Consider the following 25,075-nt stretch of genomic DNA (forward strand, 5'->3'; position numbering starts at 1 on the left):
TCCACCCAGGCTGTAATGCAACCTGGGTGGAGAACATGCAAAGTGCGCATGACTGTTTGGCAGGCCCAAGACGGCTGGCCAAACATTCATGCGCACTTACAGTGCCATCACTAATCCCCCTGCTCTGAGAGCAGAACAGCTCGCCCCGTCCACAAAACTGCCACAGCAAGAATAAAGAAAATGATAATACCATTGAGTTATTGTCATTTTATTTTTCCTTTATTCACACTGCTACAAAGCAGTGGGACAACGCTCCGCCGCCTTAGCGGAGGAGCCGCCTCTGTCCTTCTCGTGACACTGGCATGTCATGGGCAGCCCCAAACAAATCAGTGATCGCTAACTGTGAAAGTCAAGTACTCCTCCCTGTTTTGCATGTGTGCGCCCAACACAGAGATGAACCCAAACCCAAACTCTGATTCAAGCCCTCCTCCTCCACACCAGTCACAGGGCTCTCCAGGCAGCTTCAATTTTTGCTTCAATGTTTCTTGGGGCAAAACATTGACATATTACGTCAGTGCTGGGAGTTCTGTGTGCCTGAGGCCTTACATATATCCGCCCATCACTTCACCCTCCCTTACCGTTTTGACATTTTAATATACCTTAATGCAAAAGTGATTCCAAAGTTGAAGTAAATGCATTGGTTGTTTAAGAAATAAAGCTATGCACATCAAATCCTATTTAAAAGACTAATCACCAATAATTTATTAATGTGGGCCTACATTATCAAGCTTTTTTCTGATTGCAAAGCATGCAGATTGCAAAATCACAGGATTTGTGGCTCCAAAAAAGCAAACTGTAATGTACTAAATTGCGAATTATAAAGGCTTTCCATAAAAAATCACATCGTAAAGGCTGCAAGACAGGGGCGCCCCCAGACTTTAGGCACCCTATGAAGTATATCAATGGTTTGCAAATACAATTGTGATTACAAGCCATTGGTCAGATATCAACTCCCTCAAGGTGATGGGATCCATATACAATGTATAAGCTGTCTCTGGGGAACAGTTTACACCTTGTGAATTTGGACTTTTATTTTGACATCGGGTGGAGCAGACAGTCATCCGGGCAACTGGTTGCTCTCCCCAATGCCACATAATTTTGTTTTTTAAGCAGGCCCTATGCCTTTATGAGGAAAGCAGCCCCTGTACCACCATAAAGGACCAGAGACTACTTTACAAAGAATCGTCAGCATCCTGTGTTAGTGAATGCGGGGGTGGTGGTCTGCTGTCTCAAACAGGGGTCTATCCCTGCATTAGCAACCAATCATGAGTCCCAACATAAACCCAGCCTCATACATGTTAAAGAGGCGGGAGTTCTTGAACGTTCTTGCAAATCTTGCAAATTGTGATCTTACACTGTAACTGGTTTGTAAATCACTCACAGCCCAAAACTGCAATCAATACTCACTACATCAGGCCATTTTATTGGCACCATCTTTTCTCCCTTTCAGAGAAAATAGTTGGCGTAAAACCTATACCTGCTGCACACAAGAGGAAATTAGACTCCCTATACACACTTCTTATGATAAAAGGCGGTACTTTTTTATTCATAATATCCCAGTTTAGTTATGAATCGAGTTTCCATGCTCAGACTTGGTGTTTACTTTGCCCCACATTGTATGTGACTGCTTAGTACTGATTTGGGTGGAAACAAGAGATTCTGTCCAATTTTGGATTTTGAGTCTTACACTACTACTGCACAGTTTTTCTGGGACATATCCTCCAGGTAAAACCTAAAGGAATTTGACCAAAGAAAACAACTGGAGCACATGAGGAAATCAGTGCTATGGCACCGATTTCTACCTGTAATTCCCCTTTCTGCACTGGTCTGTAGGTGATAACTGCAAATCCCCCTTTACCACGCCACCCAGAATTAACAGTACCTGCAGTATCTGTGATACAGGTGTGGATCTTGAATACTGTAGAAGGAATATCGAATGGTCACAATATCGTCACCAGAATATCGACTGGTAAGTATGTATAGTTCTATACCTAACCCCACATCTAAATACCTTGACGATAAATATACATATATATAGAGATATATATATATATATTTTTTTTTTCTTCAAGGTACGCACATGCAGAGTTAAAAATAATAATTATATAGCTTGCTATGTTCTCGTACCTCCTCGATGTTTCAATTTTTGAAATTTTGGTTACGATATTGTCACCACTCGATATTCTCTCGACAATATTGTAGACGACAACGCGTGATAGAGGACCGCCCCTCCAGTTACTGCAGGGAATCTAATGGAGCCCTTTATGTTTTCTCTTTCCATTTCCATGTAATGTCTTTCCATTAGGAAACAGCCCTGTAAACAGTGCTCCACGTCACACATTAATTCTGCAGGTGTCTCAGTTGCAGGCACTTTAAGATTCAAGACTCCAGACCATAAAAAGGATGATATATTTTGGCATTCTTCCTGGCTTTGAATGCCCTCTTGAAATAACAGCTGCTTTGACAATTCAATGGAAATAAGGAAGGTTTTCGTTCTATGCTGCAGACAACAACTCTTCCCATAGTACATCAGCTGGGGAGGTTTTAACACTAGATTTATTGCCTGAACACAGAGATCAACAGGAGAAATGTAACCTCTTGACTTTTCCAAAATGTCTGTCACTTCGTTGCATCCAATGTGCAATGTTTTAGTTACTTTTGAGCAGTTTGAACTAAAAATATATTTTTTAGTTGACTTCTGCAAATATTGCAGAAGATATGCATTATGTAGAATGTACAGAAAGTCCAGTACTACCTGCCACCGGCTGCATCCACCTGCATGATACGCAGCCCTCCTCGTCATTCTTTCAACCCCACCCTTTCATGGATCTCCTTGCACCTACATAAGAAGACCTAAATATTACCAATATTATGTAAATGGGTCTATATGTTGACTTTGTTCGACAGCTTGCATTCTGACCCTATTCGTATACGAAATGGGTGCAAATGGACGCCCTCATGAAGATCATGCAGCCTATCGGATTGACCCATAGCTGAGTGTGTGTCAGTGACCTCCAATCAGCTCTAGTCAAGACTCCATCCTTGCCCCGCTACCTAATCGCATCCCACATGGAAGAACAGGCAGACCACCTCAGGAATTACAAGCCAAAATAGAACTATCTAAATGGTAAAATGCTAAAATCCTTTGTTGAAAGCGTTTGTGTAAAAATAATGTAAAAATGTTAAAAATAGCAGGGGTTGCAAACATCAATGTAAGGCCAATTCCTAATGGTTGCTAATTGACATATCCTTGTATTGTCTAAGGGAAACATGTTTTTTTGTGTTGGAAGCCTACAAAAAAATGAAAATGCATCTTAAATTTGTTTCGTCTCTCTCCAGACAGATGAGCCATGCCACGCTGGAAGCCCTTCCAAAGGCTTTTTTTCAAAAGGACTTCAGAATCGCCCTTCCAGCCCCGTGTCAGCCCCGGTGAGATCGAGGCAAAGCCCGGGCTCCCCAAAAACAGTATTTCCCTTCCCGTACCAAGAGTCCCCCCCACGCACCCCCAGAAGAATGAGCTTCAGTGGGATCTTCAGGTCCTCATCCAAAGAGTCATCGTCCCCCAGCTCCAACCCATCTACCTCACCTAGCGGCATCAAATTCTTCACGAGATCAAGAAAAGGTAAGGCAACATAAGCCGAAAGCAAGTTCTACACTGTCCTCAAACATAAAATTTATGCTTGTATGTTTGCGCTTATTTTGGATTTTCTGTCTACTCATGAGTACTAGAAATGCCAGATCATTGGCTTCCCTGAACTTTCATCTAAGTAAATGATACAAATATGAGAGATATGTATTCTTTGGAAACAATGTACACAAACAGCAGAAAATAAGGTTTGCAGTGTCATTGTTAGAACAACTTGTTCACATCAATCACTTTCTTTAGAGGATAATTAAATAGCACAGATTACTCATAATCAATAATTCAATTAAAAACAAATTGCTTTTATTGTTGTCACTGCTTTGTACTCTTAGTGGGACGTCATAGGCTATTCAGTACACTGAGGTTGTATAAGCTTTAAAGGTTTTCACTTTGAAAAAATATACCGAAAGGTAAATTTACACTTTTGTTTTGTATAAGTTTACGATTATTTGCAATTCTCAAAGTTGTTTTACTAGTGGTATTTTACGACTTTGAAGTCTGAGCACATAAAAAGAAAGGACAATCCCAGCAGAAGCTGTTGCCAAAATAAAGTGATTTGGCAGAACAGGGGCAAATAATAAAAAAAGCCCACTTATCTTCTTCTCCCACTGCTGCTCCGTATACCTGCCACCTCGGTGCTCCTTCCTTCTGGAGGTCCCTGGGCCAGCATAGGCTCCTTGACTCCCCACCCAATCCATATACTGCTCTCATTCTGTGAGAACAGCGCCTGGATTGGTCTGAGTTGCCTGGTTAGGGGCTCAAGAAAGGACTGGGAGCCTGTGCCGTTTCTCCACTCAGCTGTACTATACAGCTGGGTGGAGAAATTCTAAGTGCATATGTCTGCTTGGCCGGCCTAAGATGGCTAGCCAAACTGACATGCAGTGGCATAGCAAGGGGGGGGCGGGACGAATTTGGGGGCGGCAGTCTGCGCCCCCCCTCTCTTATCTGCGGCGGTCGATGGCCGGCGGGCGCTGGAATCGGCAGCACCCCCCTCCCGCTCTTAGATTCGGCCACCCGGGCGGTCTATGGCCTAGCTACGCCACTGCTGACATGTGCACTTACAGGTGCCCTCCACTCCTCATCCTAGTCCCTGGCTAGTGTCACGAGAGGATTGCCTGTCCCCGCCCTAGATTCGGCAGCATCAGCTGCCAGTGGAAAAAAAAAACGATAATAAAATTGTTATATTATCGTTTTATTTTTCCTTCTTAGTGGGGCGACGCTTCACTGTCATTGTGGAGGAGCCGCCACTGGCGATCCTATCTTTTTATGTGCTGATTTTTGTGTGGAGACTCCACTGCTGTCCATTACTAAATAAGCTGCAATATGCATTTGACATCTGCATGTGTTGGCCTCTGCTGGTAATGGTTTTGGATTATTTAGAAGTGTCTACATTTTTAAAAAGTTACCCAATACAAACTAAGCTGAAATGCTTTTGTGGTGGATTAATCATTTATAATTGTCAGTTGTCTTCTGAAATGTATGAGCTTTTAATCCAATGTGATCTCTATACACTGTGAAGTTTCCTGCAGTGAAGTTTCGTTTCTTTGGTGGACATTAAGTCAGAGTGTGTAGTAACACAGATATTTTCTGAATCGAGAACAGCACAGCCTTAACCTGTGGCATTTAGCTGTGTTTCTTGTTCAATCGTTTTCAGGTAAAACAAAGCAACTGAATAGTACAAATATGGTAATTGCTTTGGTGTGACATCCACTACTGACCAAATTGACACAAATGCCATTTGTGCAAGGAAATGGGGGGGGGGGGGTATTTGCCCCGCATTGTGTGCACTGTGGCAGATACATTCAGTGAGACCCCCCTTTCCCCTCAGACTCTTCTCTCACCTACAGAACATGTATTGAATTAGCACATTTTTCTTAGCAAAAATTCACTAAACACGTCGGACTGAAAGCTGGAGATGGATTGAAAGAATAACACAATTGAAAAGTATGAAATGTTCCAATTAAAGGCAATACTTCAAAATCAATTTCAATTCAATAAGCTTTATTTCGATTTAAAATGAAATCATAAAAGCAATACATTTAAAAGAGAAACCTCATAACCAATCAATACAGTACACAATCTTCAAGTTCATTATAATGGATTAATATACAACTCCTCTGGTTTTACGTAATCTCATTGCTACCTTCAAAAAGTTTAAAACACAGAATAATGTAAAGTGATCAGTAGACATTTTTAAAAACAGTAATGCCACCCTTACATGTTTAAACGTAAGTTTCTTAAGCAGATCTTTCAGATACTGTCTCCTTGGCCCAGCATAAAAAGAGCATAGAAATATAAAGTGAAGGGTGTCCTGTGGAGATCTACGATCGCAGCCACAGGGCCCTTTATCACTAAGTTTATCAGTAAAACCCTCTGGCACTGCTAATAAAAAGTAAATAAGACCAAATCTAAAACGGGTCATTAAAAATCTTCATGTGAGTTAAGTACAAAAGACAGATAGGGTTCTATACCAGTGGTTGTTTTGACCCTGATGTGTTCTCTCACAGTCCGCTTTAAGAGTTCCGCCTTTTCACGAGTGGTAACCAGAAAATTAGAATGCAAGATCTTTATACTTCCCTTGTCGCTGGACCTAATTATCTCGGGTGCACTGTACAGATCCTCACGTCCCAACTTCATAAAAGTGGTTTTGATGTATCACAGCCACGGGATTCTGCTGCTATGATCCAGGTTCAAGCAGTCCAATAAAACAGATTTTGTTAGTCCAGAATCTTCATTGAGCCAAATTTTAAGCCAGCAAAGAAGAGGTCTAACGGCCACCAAGTCAGAGAGATAGCTGACCCCCAACTCCTCGTGTATGCTAAAAGTGGCTGAGCTAGGCGGGACTCTCAACAAGCTTTTCAAATATTTATTTTCCACAGTTTGAAGTTTAGACGTTTCTATGAAGCCCCAAACTTCGCTACCATATAAAACCGCTGAACAGCAGATGGAATTATACAATTTTAAAATTAGACCGGGCGTCCAGTACCCCAGCCGTGCGGCATATCCCTTGATGGACCCTGTAATCCTGGACATATTAAGATATTTTTCATCTATTAAATTTTTAAAATTCAGCTTTACATCAAAGGTTATGCCTAAATGAGTGAATATGGGTACGTTTCCTAGTACATGTGTGACAATTGTAAAATTCTGTTGTCTTCGTGGTTTCTCCCCTACCGTCATCACATATGATTTAGTGAGATTAGTAACATGTCCAGATTTGTCATAAAAATTGTAAAACCATCTATTAAAATTTGTAGTGCAGAGGGAGTGCGGGCAAGGAGAACAGCATCATCTGCGTATAATAGGACTGGAACTTTACGTGAGCCTATCCTAGGGACATCTGTTGCAATGCTGCTAAGAGTGGAGTCCAACCCATTTATATATAACACAAAAAAAAGGTGCAAGAAAACAACCCCGGCGCACCCCACTTGAGCATTCAAAACTTTTGGTTAGATGCCCCGCGGGCGAGTACCTAACTACGGCTGATGTGTCGGAGTGAAGAGTATGCAGTATGCCTATAAGTGGTTGGTCAATCCCCATATCGCCAAGCAGTGCCCACAATTTGCTGCGATTCACACGATCGAACGCAGCTGAGAGGTCCATAAAGGCCAGGAATAATGATCCCTTTTTGGCTATGGTGTATTTGGCACTAATTAAATATAGGTTGGGACATTGATCCACTGTGGACTTTCCCTTCCGAAACCCATACTGGGTGTCGGTAATCACCCACTTGAGTTCTGCCCAGTCCTCCAATCTATTTAAAATCACCCCACCCAAAACCTTCATGGTGGCGTCTATTAACGAAATAGGACGATAACAGTGGGGACTGTCCCTATCCCCCTTTTTATATATCGGGACAATTATTGCAGAGGACCATGAGGCTGGCATTTTACTTGTAATAGCAGCGTTTAAAACTCTAGTCAGAAGTGGGATCCACACTTCAAGATTGCTGTGATAAAGATCTGGCGTAATACAGTTAGGACCCGGGGTCTTATTATGGCTTAGGGCGGCAATACCTACACTGACTTCCTCCATAGAGAAAAATAGTGACTGTGTGGAATCCATAGAGACTACTGGGGCCAAAAAGGCCCCTTGATCTGTGGGGTGGTTATAAAGCCCTTTAAAGTACACCTGCCAATCATCCGGTAAAATTACTGTTGAGATGTCTGGCTTATTTGGATCTGCAAAACAGGGACTATTTATCACCTGCCAGAAGCGTGTAGTATCATGTGATTCTGCAGCCTCTGTTAAGTCTTCCCAGGCCGCACGCTGAATTTGACTCTTACGCTCCTTTAACACCCTATTATACTGTTTCCGACATTCAGCCACTTTTGCCTTTACACGTGGGAATTCTTTCATAACCATTTTAAGGTTCCTTAGAGCAAGTGAGCATGAGGCAATACTTATTAACCTCTTTCTTTGAGACTGGGATCAAGGGGCAAGTGTGGTGTGAGAAGAATAAATCAAACTCAAGCTGAACATTGGGTCTGGTGAGGAAAGCTCCCTTGGGTCTTACAAGAAAGTCTGGATCAAAGAAAAAAACATCTAGCAGGAGCTGGTGACATGGGAGTTTTGATGTGTTTAATCAGCTAGCAGGAGGCGTCAGTGAAAACAAGTTAGTGTGAACCTAAATGTCCAGGAAGAGAAACATTTCTCCAGTGGTAGAAACTGGCTACCTCGTCGACAGTGCCACGTGGATGGTCTTATCCAATCGGTTCCCAAAATGTGGATTTCTCTGAATGTAGATCTTTTCAGCTTGTTATGGTTCAGTCAGTGGTAAATATGTTCAACCAGGCCATTTATATGGAGCTAAGACATGTATTCCTTCACAAAACCATGGCAGCAGTCTCTCCCGAAATGTTCTTGCAAAGATGAAGTCATACACTGATACCTTTGATTAGTCTGTTTCTATAAACAATGTTTTCCAGGTTTTAAAAATCAGTCCGTGATACATAAATGTGAAGTTTTTCATATGTACAATTTCCTCTGACTCTCTTTACTGAAGCACTTGCTATATTGGTGAAATATGAAGTGATGTTGTAGCTTGATGTGACCAAAGTGTCTGTCAATTCTGCTTTTGAGGGACCAAACCCTAGAGTTATTAGGTACTTCTTTACTTTGCTTACAGGCACCTCAGTTTTTTTGTTGTTTTTTTTACGGAGTTTTATATAGCGCAAACTTGACCTGGATCGGGTATCAGAACGCTTTACATAGCACCAGTTGCATTACATGAGGACACATTCATTATTTGTTAGGCACCGGGAGATTAAGTGATTTGCCCAGAATCACAGGATGTTCAGCGTCGTTGCCGAGACTCGAACCCAGTTCCCCAGATTCAAGGACGACCACCCTAGCATTAGGCCAACTCCTCTCCCCACAACAGTAAGGCAGACCAAGGGTTGCATCAACAATGCAGACGTTCACAATAGGCCAGAAAAACTCCCAGAATTGTGCCCTTTCCAATCCTCAACATGTTTCGGTTCTCTCAAGAACACTGCAAACTCAGCACGTTTTCTCTGTGGCAGAGGAACAGGATGTACAAGACGTTACACTTTTAGGGGAATAAAGCAGCTGCATAGCAAAACTTGAGGGGGGGGGCTACAAAGTACATGGAGGGCACCCCCCATGCTCAGGACCCAGGCAGGAGCTCTCAGGCCAGGGGCCCATCGCTCGTGCTCAGTGCCAGAGAGGCCCCCCTTCAGCTCAGGCCCCAGCACACCACTGGGGCCACGGAAGCTATAGTTAAACCACTGGAATAACGGCTGGTATTATAGGGGAAAATATTACTTTGATTCATGCATGTTTCTTTTGTGGTCACCAACAAATGGTGAATGCATTTTACCCCTTTGCCCTCCCACCTTTCAATACATTATTGACCGTATAAATCACTCATGGGAGTTCATTGGTGGCACCTGCAAATTTCGTACCGGAGGTACTATGTAGTCAAGATGGCAAATAAAAGGCTTCATGAAAACGACTTTTCTCTAATAACAATATCAGGTCACCTCTTCCTTAAAGTTACTTGAACTCAAGAGGAAGTTGCCTTGGCCTGGACACACAAATTGTTGCCCTTCGTCTTTCATTGTTAAAATGATACTGATTTCACTTATGTGGCATCCACAGTGTGCATGGTCGCTGAGATGTCCCTCCCAACATGTTAGTGGGCTTTTAGTAAACATCAATACATGTTTTTAGATGAGAAACCAAATGAAAGGGGGGATTCTTTTCTCTAATGGAACCTTATTTATCTTTTGAAAGTTTGGGGAATCTAGTATACAGTCAATCATTTTATCAATTCTGCTGGCTGTGAGCTGACTTAGATGGTCACAGCTCCTTGGATGACACAATAATGTGCAAGATACTTGTTTGATAAAAGTTTTTAAATCAGTAAAACACTGCTAGCTGGATTTCTCTGCTGAAAAAAATGGTTGTAACTTTTTCTGCTGGAGTATAAAACTAGGAAAATAAAAGATGGCCTCGAAAATACCAAAATAAAGATAACATTGAATTCTCTACTGCCAACTTCAATTGACAGACTTGAAGGGTGCAGAAAAATAATTTGACCTAGTGGGGTAGGTTTGTTGCTCCTGTTTCTGTTCTTGCTGTCTAAATATTAGCAATCATATTTATTCATTTATGCTAAGTCTTTGGGCATGTTACACTTGCAGTTTCTATTATGCAAGGCTGTTTCCAGAGCATAGACCTCCTTTAAAAGTAAGACATGATAGATTTAAATATGTGTTTATTGCTTTAATTGCTTTGTTTTTTTCTTGTGTATGATGTGGATTTATGTTGTTTTACAGGTACATTGCTTTATGCAAAATATACATTAGCCGGACTTTACTGTATTCTACATTGTAATATTGGCGCTCAACACAAGATAACTTCTTATGTTTAATAGATGATATGGTAAATCTCATGATTCTAACGATGTCACCTTTTGAAATATACAGCCAACTTTTCAGAAAATTATCTTTTCATTTACTGCAATACATATGTTGCTCTACTCAGATGGATTTTTTTGTAAAGGTTTATTAACTTTTAAAACGTTTCTAGGCAGAGCCAACCTTTCAAAGATTTACAGACGTTAAGCATTGCTTAGAACTTCTGAGGATGAAGTTACCAGCCATGTTGCAGACCTAAGACCAACTGGCTTTAACATTTTCATCACTGCCTTTGTTAAAACAACAATGATGCTGTTGCAGGAAGCAGTCATTACGGCTAATGTATGTATTTACCAGTTGTAGGAAATTGGATTTTTGATTGAGGAGAGTGAAAATCCTTCTTAAGCAACAACCACAGTCCTTGGCAGGGTGAACCACAAAATTCACTAAATTAACCTATGCTTAACCTCCTAGTAGCTTGGCCCAAAAATAGGCTTAACTCAGAGGCAATGTGTTAAGTAATTATGTAGCAGACAAACAGTAATAAAGTGATAACACAACACAAGAGATATCCTGCACCAATTTAGAAAAATAGAGTAAAATGGAATAAATAAAATGAGACCAAAACAACAAACAGTAGAACCGGAGATATGTAATTTTAGAGGTGCAAGTAAAATCAGCGCCAAGAAGCAGAAAGCTCTAACTGTGTGTATCTGTTCACTCTAGACCAGAACAAAGTCACAAGTTCAGGCCTACCTCGATGGAGTGCGGGCCAGATACATGGATATCAGGTTAGTCCTGTTGAAAAAGTTACCTTCTCAAAGTGTGACTCAGACTTCAAAACTTAAGAACTTCACAGAAGCAGCTCAAGTGATGCCAGACAAGGGCCACGACCTGGGGAGGCATCTCTTGGGGATCAGTAACACACTTCAGCAGAGGCCAGCAGGGTTTAGACAGATCCAGACCAGAACAAAGTCACAAGTTCAGGCCTACCTCAATGGAGTGCGGGCCAGATACATGGATATCAGGTTAGTCCGGTTGAAAAAGTTACCTTCTCAAAGTGTGACTCAGACTTCAAAACTTAAGGACTTCACAGAAGCAGCTCAAGTGATGCCAGACAAGGGCCACGACCTGGGGAGGCATCTCTTGGGGATCAGTAACGCACTTCAGCAGAGGCCAGCAGGGTTTAGACAGATCCATTTACAGGTCCAGGCAAGTCCAGCAGGTCCAGGCAGGGCCAGTTGCAGCAGATCAGCTGGGCAGTTGCAGGGAGGCCTCTGGATCTTGTTGTGTCCTTGTAGCTCAGAACAGGAGGTAAGCCAAATGACCCTTGGATTCATTCAGGTTAGCCTTGGAAGAAGGGAGCAGGGTCCAGTCTTCCTTCACAGATAGCAAGGCAGGCCTCAAGCAGCAGGGCAGTCCTCTGGGAAACAAGGCAGTCCTTCTTCTGTAATGTCCACAGGTCCAGGAGTGTACTGATGAGTAGCTGAGGAGGTTCAATATGTATACCTAGTGCTGCCCTTTGAAGTGGAGGGAACTTCTAGTCCACTCCTACATCTGTTTCTGGAAAGTTCCTTCCTTACCTTTGCTTCCCTTGCCCAGGCTTCAAGAGGTCTACGGTGGTGAAAGGCTGGTGTCAAGTTCCTTAGTGAGTGTTCTGGGGGCAGCCCTTTGAAGTGTAAGTGGAGCAGGGTACAGAGCCCCCTCCCTTTCTGACAGGATGGCCCTCTCTCAGCCACATCTAGGCACAATTGTTCACTGTATGGGCCCAATATGCATTCCTGACGGAGGAGTAATTAACAAGCCTGGACAGCTGGAAACTCCTATAAGGCCTCAGAACATTTAGGGCAGAAAAATGCAAACTTTCTAAAAGTGTTGTTTTCAAAATTGTAATTTAAAATCTGACTTTACCATTAAAGAGGATTTTGAACTACAATTAATTTGAGTTCAAAAAGGAGATTTCTACCTGCTCCTAATCAAAAGTTAGCACTTATTAAATGTAATAAGATAACCCAATGTTATTCATTGGGAGAGGTAGGAATTACAGTAGTGAAAAATACATATAGGAGTTTTTCACCACCAAGACATGTAAAACTTAAAAGTATATCCTACTTTATAAATACAATTAACCCTGCCCTGTGAGCTGTGTGGAGCCTACTTTAGGGGTGGCTAAAATGTATTAAAAAAAACATAGTTTAGGCCTAGCAAAGGTTTTATTTTGCCAAGTCGAATTGGCAGTTTGCCACTGCACTACAGGCTGCAATGGCAGGCCTGAGACATGTTATAAAAGGCTACTTTTAGTGGGTCGCACAATGAGTGCTGCTGCCCACTAATAGCATTTAATTAACTGGCCCTGGGTACCAGTGGTACCATATAAGAGGGATTTACAAGTAATTTAAATGTACTAATGAGGTATAAGCCAATTGTACCATATTTTAGGGGGGAGTACAGGCACTTTAACACTGGTTAGCAGTAGTAAAGTGCACAGAATGCTGAAAGCCAGTAAAACGGGTTCAGAAAACAGGAGGGGTGATGGTAAAAAGATTGGAGGTGACCCTACAGTCCAACTCCAGTTCAACATTTGGAGTACTTTCTTTTCTTTTACTTCTTTAACAAACTATACAGCCATAAGTAGATGATAGATAAAGGGTGACTCACAAAACAATGGACACTTATAGATAACGGGGGTCAGGTGCCTAAACCGTATACAAAATAGACCGTGGTAAATTTCATCACATGATCAATTAAATGACAATTTGATAATTATACATCCTAAAACTAAAATGTGGATTATGATCCTGTTTCATAAACAAGAGAGCCTGAGTAAAGTGTTTAAAGCTATCAACCAAGGTGAGCAGGTTTGTCAAAAAGGGGTGTCGCACAGGGCCTTATTCCTCATATCTGTGCTTTTTCAGGGCTGTGCGCTTGTGCTGCAAAATCCATACATAGATTTTGAAGCAAGACAGTCCTTATTCCTGGCAGCTAAAATGGCTTAAACCAATAGATGATGCCAAATACTGACATTTGGGCTGGACATTGTGTTTTTGCTTCAGAACCCAAAAACATTGCTGACATGCCTGAAGGTGAGCAGTATTTATCTGTTATATGTGTATGTGTGTCTGCATGTTTGGTTTTTAGAAATGTTGCGAAGTCCATATACTCTGAGACAGGACCTTTTCTACCATTAGGTAAGACTAGGCGGCCGCCTAGGGCGGCAAAAGGGGGAGGGCGGCAAAAAACATGAGTTTGGGAATATCTAATGCATTAATTCTTCTAGCCTGGATGACAAGGGGAGAGAGTGATAGTCGTAAAAGGGAGGGGGCGGCATTTTTCAATTATCGCCTAGGGCGGCAGAACACCTAGAAACGGCCCTGCTCTGAGAATGGGAAAGTTAGAAAAAGTAGACCTCGTGCACCCCTCGCAACCAGGTACAATATTTGGACGGCACAGAAAGTCTCCAACTACAGGCAATGAATAGTTGCTCATCAGTCATCTGGAGAAAAAAAAACACCTTGATTCTCAGAATGATTCAAACCTCATAGTATTAAAAATCCGCACTCAGCAGCTTCAAATCCTGGCACTTTGATGGACAGCTAGATACACTTTTAAAAACAAGGATGCTACAATGCGTACAAATGATAACAACATTATGGTTAGGACCAGTGGTCGAAATGGGTGGGATCAAAGGGGCACGACGTGTCCATACTTTTTTAATTGAAAAAGAACAGTTCCACGACTTTCTGTGAAAAGATAACCGTTCCGGAAAGGTTAATTCTGAGAGCTGAAATGCTTCAGCTGAAGTGAAGGCAGGGAGTCTCCTGTGTTGTGAAATCGAAGATGTACAGACTGGTAAATATTCCTTCTTCCCAGGGTGCCTTCTTGCTTGAATGAAGTGTAAAAGTGTACAATGGGTCAATCTGCAAATGTAAAGGGAGCTCGGAAGCCTTTATTGGCTTTAATTAATGGAATCACTTAACACTTCCTAATGAGCCAGATTTATTCTTTTTACCAACTGATCTGTGAAGTGTGTGCTTTTTAAAGTGGGCGTAACACAGTCCCCTGCGAAAAAAGGGGCTGCAGGGGCCTGTGTTACATTCCTTACTATTCTCCATTGGTCCAAGCAGGATTCAATTCCGTGGCTCTCTGGTTACAGACACAGACCTTTACAGTGCATTAACTAATAGAGCTTTCATAAAGTAAGAGAGTGCATTTCCCACTGATTAACTTAGTTTGCACAAACAGGTACTTGTAATGTATTTTATATTTAAACTGTGTGTTATTTTATATTTGCATACCTGAAGGTGAAAGCCTCAAAAAAGGTACAGAATATTTCGTTTTTTAGCCATGCTTTTGACACCGCCTCCATTGCGCACAGCATCACAGTTCCCTTACTGTTTTCAATGCACCTCGACTACTGGTTTGGATACAACTAAGCACACACTTATGGCAAGCCACAAGTAACGTATCTGACTGCCTGCTTTGGCCCGGTAGCCTAAAGTTCTTTCATGATTGATACCAAGCTGCTTCTACGTGTAGCGTTATTAACGTCACTGAACATATGACTGTTTGCCCCCTCGTATATGCACAAGCTCCCAGATGGGGTCAACAAAGGAATGCAACCAAGTGAAAAACACACTAGCAAACCAGAAGAGACCACAGTACATTTCCACCAGACGCCTTTTAGATTATTGAGCAAATTGAGTCTCATTGAGGCAGGGCCATCTCAACAACATTATAAGACTGCGGACAAAGCAGTGCACTGGGCCCTGCCTACACAACCATTCACAGGAATAAAAATGTTTGATGGAACATTAGTGTTAAATTCTGTTCTGCAAGTGGACCCTATGCTCGTGGGGCCTCCAGGCAACTGCCCAGGGTGCCCATGAGTTAAGGCACCACTGCATTGAGGCCTGAGAACTATCTACATGTAATATAGGGTAAAATGTTCAATGCCAAGAAATATGTAGCATCGTAAGTCCTGGCTAGAATTAAGTTTTCCATCTTAGCTGTCTACAACTGAACAAAGGTTTTGTGTAATTGCTACTTTATGCAGTACTTAACTTGTAAAAAATTAAGTGCCAGGGCCCAAAGTATTTCTCGGTAGTCCCCTTCTGCTGGCACGGACTCAACACCTGCCACTGCTGCCAAATTCCATTGCTTATTTAAAGGATATTAAATCGCTACTGAGGAATTCCACTAAAAAATAGACACACAGCGCTACCATGTGGTGAATAAATAGGTGCAGGTGTTTAGAAAGAGGTCCCGGTGTCAAGCACCGACAAACACTGGCACAAATTAAGCAATTACTTTATGCATCAAAATATTTAAAGGACATTTTAATTTGCTATATTTTGATGTATATATTTATTATTTGCGGGTCATGGTTATCTTTGTTATGTAAACATTGGTAGGTACTTTGCTGCCTGCCAAGACCCTGGTGGAATTAAAATTAAACTAAATTTGTAAAGAAGGAAATATATTTCATCATTTTAGGTTCTCTATGCTTTTGCACAATGTTGCAAATTAACAGCAGTGATCAATGCTTCATTGCAGAATACATTTGGCACTAAAAAGAAGTGTAAAATGGCTTTGCATCGTGGAGTGTTCAAAGAGCAGCAGTAAAAACGTGTTTCCTCCGCTATGCTCGGGCCTGAGGCTTTTTAAATGCCTGTAGGTAGATCCGTATTCGAGGTATGATCAGAGTACATGGTCGGGTATTCTTCATCTGTAGATATTGTTTGTATGTATATATTATCTTGTCATGTGGGTGGTGAGAAGTAGCGTCTGGAATGGCCTCAGTTGGTCTAATTGTCCATTCCGTTTGTCAGCCCTAATGTGGCCTAGACCACAATAAGAACACAACAAAATAAGAATAAAACAATACAATAAGTAACCCTGCTGCATTGTAGGGAAGGGCCTCTGTTGGGCATGGATAGCCCCCACTTTTTGCCTGATGCCTGTTGTGATTTCGAACTGTAAGTGCACTGGGTCCCTGCAAACCAGGTTCCCAGTGCCAGACCTCTTTCCCAAAACTGTACCACGATTGGCACAACTTCAGCCACCCCTGTAAGTCCCTAATACATGGTAACCCTGGTACCTAGGGCATGGGTACTGAAGAGAGTCCACTGAGGCTGCAGCACCAATTGTGCCACCTCAGAGACCCCTCACCAAGGCCAAGTACACTGCCATTCCAGGCTGCCTGTTTTGGTGCAGAGAAAACCGAAGAGTCGACATTGCATACAGTTGTGTGTGTGTAATGCCCCTATACACTACATGAGGCTTAGGTGGGTCACCCCTACTACAGACCTTATAGCCCTAAGGCAGGGTGCACTATACCCCATGTGTGGACGTATCTGCATGAGCAGTTGTAACCCTACAGTATCAAACCCATTCTTAGATATAGTAAGTGCGAAGGGAAGCCATAGAGAGTACATGGGCTGGATAGTTGTCATTGCGAGTTTCCGAGCTTCATGATGGCTTGATTGTACCCTAAGATGTTTGGTATCAAACATCTCATCTTAATAAATCCTCACTGATGCCAGTGTTGGATTTATTAATAAATGCACACAGGAGACCCTTTAGAGGGTCCCCTGAAAACCTACCAAGCACTGGTGTGGACGCTGACTAGTTTTAGGCAGCCTGCCACCCACCACCAGACATGTTTCTGACCTCATGGGGTGAGGGCCAGCATGCTCAGAGGCCAGGTATAAAGCCTCCTTTGGGTGGAGGTGCTTTGTACCTCCTCCAGGACAGGATGGCCTTCTGAGGCGGGAAACTTCAAAGGCGATGTGCCTTTGAAATGCAAGCCAGGTAGCTCCAGATCATCAGGATTTGGGCCTGATGTAAATGATAAAGCCAACATGTGTTTTGCTTGTATTGCTGGCACGACTAGGGCTTTCTCAAGGCAATAATCAAAATAAATGGTGCAATCTATCTTAAATATAGATAGCGTAATTCTGCATTGAAGTCCTACCCCTCCATTGCCGCTGAAACCCAAATCCCGATGATCACAATAAACACACTGGAATATGCAAAGACCAGTTGGACATTTATTCCTAGCAATAACTATACGTTTTAGGTACAGCCTGTCTACTTCACATTTTCTATATAAAATGTCGCCCTGGGTTCGTTAATAATGGCGTAGCAATCTGAGCAATGTCCCTTTATGTTTCTAGCTCTAGAGGTTTCTTTCAGAGAGGTGTGCGCTAGCTTCTTAAGTACATATCCTGTGTTGCATTTGTACTTATAAGATTTATTAAAGAGCTTTAATCCAACATGCATTATTTATTTTATTTTATTTATTTTAGGAGTTTTATATAGCGCTGACCTGACCCGAGGATATCGGAGCGCTTTACAACAGTGAGACTTAAGAATTACATAGTAGAGGAGTCTTAAACATAGAGTTCGGGAGTCAACAAGTGCTCTGGATTTATGAGGTAGTAGATGAGTCCTGAGGTAGCTACATTGAATGCATTCTTGAGGTTGTGCGAGAGTTTTGCAGCAGTCTCGCCTTCTTGACCTACTTGTCAGGTGGTGGACTTTAGTGGATTAGTACAATGCAGAGTCAGAGAGCAACTGGATCAGTGTTGGCGTGGAGGTGGCAGCTATCCATTTGCAAAATGTTACAATAGACCAGCATGCATAAAGATTATAAATGTCTAGAAGGAAAAGGTAATTGAGAAAACAGTTTGAAAAAGCAACACATTTTACCAAGAGAAAAACTAAAATAACAATTTGGGTATTGTATTAAGAAATGCATACAATAATAACATACAGTCTTGTATCTACCCTTAAAAAGGAAGGGAAGGACAAATGGCGTAATTGTACAGTGCCAACATAAAAATTTGCGGTTATCTACTGTCTGCAACCCTAAATACGCAGTCTCAAATCTCCAGCTCAAAAAGCAGCCCAGGACAAGAAAACGAATGCCCATAGAAATCAAAGGCACAAGTTGTCTTAGTCCTTCCCCAAGGATTACAGGAACAATATATAAAAGTCAAGATCAGGGAGTGAACAATGGAGACACTGATGGTAAAAGAGAGCCCTGGATGACCAACAGAGGCAAAGCAATCTTAGCCATCAACAAACCAGTAAATGGTTCTGATTCAGGGCTCCCAAATTATCCCACGTCATGGTTCCCAACTCCGAGCAGCCATCAGCTCAAAGTGCTGCTAGTCTGATACCCTCCACCCGCAGCCCACTGTCCAACAAGATCAAATTGAAAATAGGATTATTGCTAAACTTGCCTGCCTGACCTTTTGGCCACAACACAATCATATAAATATATAATTTATATATTCATTAACTTTAGTATGAAAATAAAGTTGTCATTCTTTTTGACATATATGGGCTAGCAGCATCATTTGCGGGCTCTGGAAGTATATACTAACAGGAATAGCTTGCACGTATGCAGTATTACAACTTAAAATGATTTGCTTTAAGTAAAGGCTAAAAAGAAGAGATTTTGTCATTGATATTTTAAGAATCTAAAACTTGGGCAGATTATATAGTTTATTTCAAAAGATTTGATTAATTTTCAGAAAATAAGCATTGTACAAAAAGAGAAGAACATATAAGTTACAGATTTGCTTATAATTGGAGATATTACACAACGATAGTGAAGTACAGAAAGGTATCGCCGATGTAAATCAGTGTACATATGATACATCTACAGGTTGATCATAATACAAAGCAATACAAAACGAAACGATAGGTGGCCTGAGGTTATGTATGCTGGTTGAGATTCGATGATATATTCGGAAGTAAAGAGGGGTAGATCTAATTTAGAGCATGTACTCAGTGCTTTAAGTTTTAAGTTTTAAGTTAAGCATTAGTTCATCAATGACACGTAATAAGAAATAGGAGATGAAACCACCTACTTGTGTAAGTAAGTGTAATGGAAGTATTGTGAGGGGGACTCACTAAGAAAGAGTGTATCTATGAATATGTCGGGGTGGTCTGTTTGTGGCGAAGTAGTTTTCTAAACTGTCCCAGATATGTCTGACTAACGTTTTTCAGGGAGAGAGCGATATTACCTGCGCCTCTAATATGTATGATTGTGTGAGTCTTTCCAATTGTTCAGGACAATTTTTATTGCGGACGTGAATAAGAGATTCAATAATGCTTTGTCTGCTTGGTTCACCATGTCAGTGTTAAGAAAGCCAGCAATTAGGGAGGCCATTTCTTTTTTTAAATTAGCAATCAAATGAGTTGGATAAAAACGTGAATACCTTGTCCCAGAAAACTGTTAGTGCTTTGCAATGAAGAATGAGATGAGCTAAGTCGCCTACTTCTTCTTTGCAATTCCAGCAGATGGCGTCTGGCCGGAGATGTTGTGTATGCAATCGTGCTGGAGTCCAGTAAGCTTTGTGGATAAGCCATAGTTTTGTTTGGGATAAAACAGGGGAGATTTTATTATAGGTTATCGATTTCCCTATTTGGTTCCACTGCTCTTCAGACAAGGGGCTAGAGGAGTGTTGTTCCCAGAACGTAATTAGATTTTTATTTAAGTTTGAGGATTTAGGACGTAGGAGTTTGTAAATTTGGGAGACTTGATATCTCAACTTGTTAATTTGAGAGATGAAGCTAGGGAGAGATAGGGTAGTTTTAAGTGTCTTAGATTTCGATAAGGCTGCTTTGATTTTAAGAAAGTTATAAAATTGCATATTATCTAAACCGCAAGTACTTTGGATTTCCGTAAAAGTTAAAGGATATGATGCACGTTCCAGTTGTTGGGGGAAGAAGATACCCCCACTTATCCAAGTCTCAAAGTGTAAGGGTTTACCTTTGTACTTAATGTTACGGTTATGCCATAGAGATTCCATGTTTGAGAATCTTAGGCTTGAATTAAGTTTCTTGTCTAGTTTTAGGATTGACGATTTTGTGTTTTTGAATATATATTTAGATCTAGTTTTGTGGAGTTGGTGGTTAGCAAGGCAAGAGGGTTTAGATTATTTAAAACAGCCTTTTCTATTTCCAACCATACTGGGATGTAGTTGTTAGGAGGAGAAAGCCAATAGGAGCCCTGTTTTGCTAGGAAGGTAGTTTGGTATTTTTTAAAATCGGCCAGGTTAACACCCCCCAGAGATTTATCTAGCCTGAGTTTTTTGAGTGCTATTCTAGGCTTCTTACCTGGCCAAATGAATTTTGAGATGAGGTTATCTAGTTTGTGATGGAAGTCTTCTTTTAATACGAGGGGTAACATGTCGATGAGATAATTGACTAGTGGGTGATCATCATCTTTAACATTTCGATTATGCCCCACCAAGTAATGACTTGGGGGGACGACATATCTAGTAGTTTTTTTCATTTTGTCTAGGGTAGTGTTTTCATTGTGTTGTAGTGCGTCTATGATATTGCTTCCAAACTCGATACCCAAGTATTTTATATAACCGGGTTGCCATGCTAGACCTGAATTACCTAAAATCTCTTTTGTGCAGTGAATATTCAAGAGTTTTACTTCAGACTTATCTCTGTCCAGTTTATAGCCAGAGTGTATCAAGTAATTTTCAATTGTGTGCATCAGGGCCTTAATTGAGGAGTCAGGATTTTCTGTGACTATCAGGATGTCGTCTGCATATGCAGCTAGTTTAACCTGAATGTTATTAAAACCTTTCCCAGCGGTTCCTGTGTTTTGTTTAATGTCCTGCAGAAGGGGTTCTAGTGCTAACAGAAAGAGGGAAGGTGAAAGTGGGCAACTTTGCCTTGTGCCTTGTTGAAGGGTTAGAGACTCGGAGATGGAACCATTGATCGCAATCCGTGCGGCAGGTTTCGCGTATAGTGCCATGACCATTTTTAGAAAGAAATCACTTAGATCAAACAAGTGCATGCATTGGTTTAAAAATGACCAAGATACTCTATCAAACGCTTTCTCTGCGTCTAGAGTTATAGCTATAGATGGAGTGGGGTTGTAGAGCGCGTTTTCGAGGAAATGGCATAGAAGACAGGTGTTATCGTTTGACATATGGTGTTTAATAAAGCCTACTTGGGAGTTGCTTATTAGTTGATTAATGAGGGATATCAGTCTATAATTTTTTAGAAGTAAGGGGTCTTTCCCTTCTTTGGGGATAACTATAATGTTGGCCTCTGCCATTAAATCTGTTAACATGGTTTGTTGTAGTAGATCTGTGAATGTTTTGTAGAATTTGGCTGTGAAGCTGTCTGTCCCCGGTGCCTTGTTATCCTTCAGGGATTTAATGAACTTGGACACTTCCGAATCACTTATTGGTTTTCCAAGTGCGAGTCTATCAGACTTGGTTAGTTTGTGGAGATTCAACCTTTCCAGGTATTGTGAACACTTATGCAGATTAATATCCTGATCGTTATGATATAGGGCTTCATAATTTTTTTTAAAACAGTTTAAAATATCCTTAGGTTTAGTGTGTGTTTGGTTGCTTGTATCTTTGATTGATGTGATTTTATGTTGGTTTTGTTTGAGCTTGAGATATGAAGCAAGCACCTTACCCACTTTGTTAGCTTCGCAGAGTTTGAGAGCCTTAAATTTGTTTATCCATACCCCCGCACGTTCACTTAGAATTTTGTTGTATTCATACTTCTTTTGTGTAAATTGGTTGAGAATACTATTGTTTAGAGAGTTGGTATGCAATCATTCCAGTTGTTTAATCTCCTGTTCTAACTTAATTAGTCTTGCATTATAACCTTTATTGATTTTTGTTTTGATTTCAATGAGAACCCCCCCTCAGTGTCGCTTTCAATGCATCCCAGAGAGTGTTCACATTTGTCTCCGGGAGATCATTATTTTTGCGATAATCTGTGATCACGTCTTCGATTTTATTTTTGTCATTGGGATCTGTTACAATATCATTGTTAAAACACCATCTTTTAAGTGGAGGTTTAGAGTGTCTGCCAGTTAACATGGTGTTAATGCATGAGTGATCAGACACAAGTTTAGGTGAAATGTTAGTCTGGTCAATTAGGTATGTGAATGAGCCCAATATAAGTATATAGTCAATTCTCGTGTACGAGTTAGGTGCTGAATAAAATGTGTAGTCCCTGGAGTCGGGATGTTGAAGGCACCAAGAGTCCTTGAGGTTAAATTTAGAGCAGATTTTCTGTACAACGTCATGAGATTTTGTATGGTGGTACTTGCAAGTGGATTGGCGATCAATTATAAGGTCTAGTGGGAGATTAAAGTCGCCGCCTACTGTGATTAGGGCGTCTTGGGGGATGCACTCTATTTTTTTGGATACGTTTTCCCAAAAAACAGGCTCGTCAGTGTTTGGTCCATATATGTTTACGACATGTATGAGATCATCACCTCTGCGCAGGTGGATAATTAGGTGTCTGCCGTCCTCATCATGAGAGTATGTTTCAAGGGTTATGTTGTATTTTTTTGCTATTAGGGTGATTACACCTTTCTTTTTATGTTCTGCTGGTGAGCATGAAACATGCGATATCCAGTTATGTTTGATGAATTCTGAATCTTTGCTAGATAATTTTGTCTCCTGTAACAATATGATGTCACTTTTAGTCTTTGCTATATATTCTATAATTTTCCAATATTTAATCGGGTGGTTAAGGTCCTTCACATTCAGTGAAACGATATTGAGGTTGTCAGTAATGTTATGTGTCATTGTATATGCATGAATTGGTGATTTGACATGAGATTACGATGATACCAATGCTCGATTGGAGAAGTGTCTCCGGATTAGTGACAAGCGTGAGAAAGTTCTTAATGGGGAATGTGAAAAAGCAGGTATCTCTTCGTGTGTTTAGGCGGAGAACTGAAGATATCACTTGTGCGGGAAAGTGAGCAGAAGAGCAGGCCAAAAATGACAATAGAAAAGAGAGTGGAAATAAAATGAAAAAAATGAAAAAACAGATAACATAAACAAAAACACCAGAACCCCCGAGACCCCCTCCCCCCCGCTCCACCCTATCCCTGAGGACATCAAGTGTCGGAGGTGCGACGGCAGGAGCGGCAATCCGTCAACTTGGAGAAAGACATTGATTAAACATTAGATAACCTTCTAAAATGTAAATGACAAGTATGTGTTCGAAGGCCTAACCAAAAACTTGATATTGTAAAATGAAAGCTAAAAACATTTCTGTGTGAGAATTTACAGTGACCATGCTTAGCGGGGGGAACCAGCCTTTGTAAGCTTCTGGTCTTATGTTAAAGATCTGACAATAACTATTATATCCAGATAGTGCAACTGAACCCCCTAGAGCGAGATAACAATAAGCCAAACTATGCATATTAAGTAGGCAAACATAAATCTGAGTAAATATGAGCTGTGAAAACAGATCGCATAGGCTCAGAGCTATGGAATGGAAATTTTCATCCAGTAGACAAAACTCAGAGGTTGTGCAGAAGGAAAAAAGGATATTATGATTTTCTTTTGTTAGTGAAGGAGTAAACTTGCTCCATGTCCTGTGTGACCGCGCCGTCTAGGAAATTTGACAGGTCGCTAGGATCATTGAAGATTATATACTTTAAACATGCAGGACTCATTTTTTCACACAGTGCATCTTGTAAGCAAATTTAAAATCATGAATTAGTAAAATAAAGACTGATAGGTTTGAACCAACTTAATTTTACTGACAGGTATGAAGCAATTTCATTTGATATGTGATCTTTATTTGCATCTCCTGATAAAGTGCTACATAGAAAAAATAGTTCAACATTGATTTATGGTGTTGAAACTTGGGACCGCTACCTAAAACCTCTAAAAAATGTTTGCACGATATGATGATTCACTTTGGAGACATGTTTGGGTGAACAAAGCCGTGTTGCTGTTTTAAAAAAAAAATCCTATCCAGTCCTGTGCACAGAAATGTAATTAGGTCTAGTGTACATTATGGTCCAAACATTTCCCTTAGCAGAACACAGACCCCTCACAATATTCAGAAACTGCCACAGCCAGCACCGATAAAAAACAACTAAAGAATTATGAAAATCCATGTTTATTTGTACTACAAACAACCAATTATTCACCTAAACTATTTTGTCAGGTGTAAAATGCTATAATTTCACAATGATTACTGTATTGTGATTAACAAAAGCGCGTGAGCAATACAAATCCATTCCTTAGTAGGGCCTAGTCCTAAAGTATGGTTATAATGACATGCAATGTATTTTATTTGACCATTTCAATCACTATCCATGCAAAATGTCAGCGAGAATAATTTATAGTCCCGCACAGAGTTTCAAATCAATTTTCAGATAATCCCACCAGCATATAACAACAGGCAAAAGTTGTTTTAGTTCAGCAGAACAGAGATAAGCAGGTAAAATGAAATAACTTCACTATGCTCTTTGCGGAAACACACACACATGCAGTATTTATCAAATGAAAGGGTGATGGTAAAAATGCTTACTTTGGGATGAAATGATGGTAAAATGGTAAGATAATTGAAGCTGAAGTAGCAATAGGGCACATTGACAAAGGGCTACAGTCTGTGTTGAATTTTAAACAGCAAATTCAGAATTTTTACTTCTCAAATTACTTTCAGTTATGTATGTAGGCCTCACCTAAAATGTAAGTGGGCTATCTGTAGTCTAATTTAGCTGTCAGAAATAAAATTC

General features: G+C 40.8%; 1 protein-coding gene across 1 annotated transcript in view; it reads left to right on the forward strand.

Moving 5' to 3' along the window:
• LOC146789691 (5'-AMP-activated protein kinase subunit gamma-2-like) overlaps window positions 1–25,075 on the forward strand; it is a 694,843-nt gene that overhangs the window by 593,010 nt on the left and 76,758 nt on the right. The window contains exon 3 of the mRNA XM_085632018.1: window positions 3,340–3,622. Within this exon, the coding sequence (XP_085488144.1) occupies window positions 3,340–3,622 (283 nt within the window). The remainder of the gene's footprint in view (window positions 1–3,339; window positions 3,623–25,075) is intronic.

This window comes from Triturus cristatus, chromosome 10 (genome assembly GCF_964204655.1).
Source record: "Triturus cristatus chromosome 10, aTriCri1.1, whole genome shotgun sequence".
Classification (NCBI taxonomy): domain Eukaryota; kingdom Metazoa; phylum Chordata; class Amphibia; order Caudata; family Salamandridae; genus Triturus; species Triturus cristatus.